Source organism: Brienomyrus brachyistius, unplaced genomic scaffold, assembly GCF_023856365.1.
Source record: "Brienomyrus brachyistius isolate T26 unplaced genomic scaffold, BBRACH_0.4 scaffold384, whole genome shotgun sequence".
NCBI lineage: Eukaryota > Metazoa > Chordata > Actinopteri > Osteoglossiformes > Mormyridae > Brienomyrus > Brienomyrus brachyistius.
In genome coordinates, this window is record NW_026042659.1 from 39,101 (window position 1) to 41,862 (window position 2,762).

Here is a 2,762-nt window from a genome sequence, read left to right on the forward strand (position 1 = left end):
CTATTCACACAGCACTGTTTTTGACTGCCATCTGTTAAAGCCTTATCAATGACCCGTCTGCTTCCTGTTACGCCTGACATTACCGGTTTACCGCTCTGGTTTATGATGAAAAATACCCCCTTTTTTCCTTAGGATTAGCATGATGAAATTCATAAAATCCCAGTCAAAAGTGAATAGATTCGATCGCCTCGACAAATGTTTATTTAATCGGCAGAAAAATATGCACTTCCTTCACCAAATCATGAATTTTAATGCATAGGAATGTAATGGAAATTCACAATGAATTGTACAAATTGTCTAGATTGAGTAGATACTTGCTTGAAAATTGAAATAAATACACTCAGTATGTGTTTAAGGAGTGTTCTGGGGTCACATTGCCTGAAACACGTTTTTGACGAAGGGAACAGATTAATAGATCCGTTACCATGCCGACACCAGCCGAACCTTGTGGTCCAGCAGCATGTGCTACAGGACTTGTCTGTCTATAGGAAGTGTCTCTGTTCATTCCCGTACACGCTGAGCGGCAGGCAGACCGCAATTTGGCACAGGTCACGATCAAGCCTGGTTCTGCTACGTCTTCTGGGGGTCAGCAGGTCAGGAGGTGGACTCCAGCGATCTCACACCGGGGCACGGCCTCTTTGTGCTAAGGAGTGAGTCGGGACTTTGGGGTCTCTTTCGAGCCTCCTGGGACGGTTTCTCCATCTCCGTCTCCTCCTCCCTGTGACAGCCAGGCCCCCACAGCGGGCTCTGGTCCTCAGGGGGCTGGTATCCTGGTTCCAGTGGGTCCAGTGGGTCCTTGGACAGGAGTATGCTGATGGAGGGGACGTCGCGCTGGACAGTGGTCTGGCCATCGCCGCTCTCCCAAACTTCCCGCACGGCGCGGTAGCGCAGCTTGGTCAGCTGGTGCAGGCCGGTCAGCCGCCGCTTCATGATCTCGGCACAGGTGATGGTCTTGGTGACGGCACGGCCAGAACCGGTGAACACCACCTGCCGCGGGCCTCCGCCCGACCCCCCCTCTTGCATGCGGGCCACAGCGAAGCCCATCAGGTTCCGGATCTTGCTGCCCTCCTTGACACGCATCTCCAGAGCCCCATCCAAACCCTGGAAGGGGCCGGGACTGGGGTCCTCGGTTCGGCACACCTTCCGGAAACCTGCTAATGCTGGCTTGACAGGAGTGGCTGGGGGCCCGGTGGTGGCGAGGGGGGGTGGGGGTGCATGTGCACTGGTATGGCTGTGAACTCCGGAGTTTGGACTCTGGAAGGCATGAAGAATGTCCGGAGACATGCTGAGCTCCATCCTGGATGAATGAAATGTGTTGTGATGGGAGCCTCTGCTTTGGGTTATGTTGAAGTGATCTGTGAGCTTCTCACCTGGTTCCAGGCACCTGGCTCCTCTGATCCAGTCTCTCTCCCAAGTTCTCCACGCTATCTCAGATGAAAGTCAGCTCACAGATGAATCAATGCCATTCTGAGAATTCATTCCTATCTACACAGGTCTGTCGTTATCCTACTTGTATTTTATTTCCTTTTTGTTGTGAGTAAACGAGAGATCACAGCGCTCCCAGAGATGTTCAGGCACCACAAAGGGCTTCCAAGACAAGTGTTCGGGGATGAGAGCAGAAAGAGGAGTGTTTAGATTTGAAGTCAAAAGGAAGAAAGCTTTCTGCCTCAGACTTGAGCAGACCTCATGTGTGCAACGTCGACACTTTCTCTACAGAGCTGTGCTTGCGGGGAACTCAATCTCACGCTCAAAGGAGCAGCGGACAAAAAAATTAAAGGAGGCGGAGGAAAAATTTCTGCCAAACGATTTGCTCCTCGTCAGAAGCCCGAACCCTCCCGATGAATATCAAACTGTCTGTTACTGTCTTTCTGAAATGATGTTACTGTTTCCCATCATTATTTTGAACTTTGAATCTGTCCTCACCAACTTTTGAAAGTGATCGTTTCTGTGTAGCTCACCTCAGGATGGTACGACGACTCCATCCTGCAATCCGCTCCACCGTGTGATGGATCCCCAGAGGCTCCCAGCGAGGGTTCCCCGGGGAGATGAGTTACCCTTCCAGGGATGCTCAGCAGTAAGCAGGAGGTGTTTCCCAGGGGATGGAAGCTCTGTGCTTAAAGCCCGCCTCCTTCTGGCCAGCCTCCTGTCATGCCTGGGACCATGTGCCTTACTTCCACAAACAGCAGTGCGAGAGACTGTAGCTGTCTGCCGTGTTTATAAGGGGGAGTTTCACTGTGGCTGAGGGAGAGAGAAAGAGTGTGGATTGGATAAAGGTTGGAGGAGGCGGGGCTGCGCATGGCAGACCTTTTAAAGTTGCAGTGCAATTTCGCAACGGACGCAGCGTCTCAACAGTGTGACGTACGAGCTGAATAAAAAATGCTTCCTGCTGCTTTAAGAAAAAGCACTCAGATGACACGCAACTTTGTCAATCTCTTTAGAGGACATTTCGGGGCATGTGTTCAATGTACATGACTGATTAATCCTGAGTTCTCAAACAAAGGAGCAGTGAGGCTTAAAAATGCATTTTCGGCTGTGTTACAGTTGATTAAATTAGCAGCGCTATAATTGAAAACATCCTTCAAAGAATTGTTCAATGTCAGGGGCATGTACACTGTGCTTAGCTCTTAACCTATTGGATGCTTCAGACTATTAAAATTTATAACGAGTGCCGTTAAAGTCTTCATTCGAGAAATTAAGATCTACCGGGAAAATGCATGTGCTCCTGGACGAATTGTTCTTTGGAGACAGCTGACATAATTAGA

General features: G+C 50.0%; 1 protein-coding gene across 1 annotated transcript; it reads right to left on the minus strand.

The window, feature by feature from the left end:
• Positions 1–230: 230 nt before the first annotated feature.
• On the minus strand, positions 231–2,178 carry LOC125728987 (ribonuclease P protein subunit p25-like). Its single transcript, XM_049005539.1, has 2 exons — positions 1,959–2,178; positions 231–1,587 (listed from the first exon to the last, which is right to left on the minus strand). The coding sequence occupies exon 2, from the start codon at positions 1,294–1,296 to the stop codon at positions 595–597; it is 702 nt and encodes a 233-aa protein (XP_048861496.1). The 5' UTR covers positions 1,297–1,587; positions 1,959–2,178; the 3' UTR covers positions 231–594.
• Positions 2,179–2,762: the final 584 nt, after the last annotated feature.

Coding starts and splice junctions, on each gene's coding strand:
- LOC125728987 (XM_049005539.1), bottom strand. CDS start 1,296: ATGGAGCTCAGCATGTCTCCGGACATTCTTCATGCCTTCCAGAGTCCA.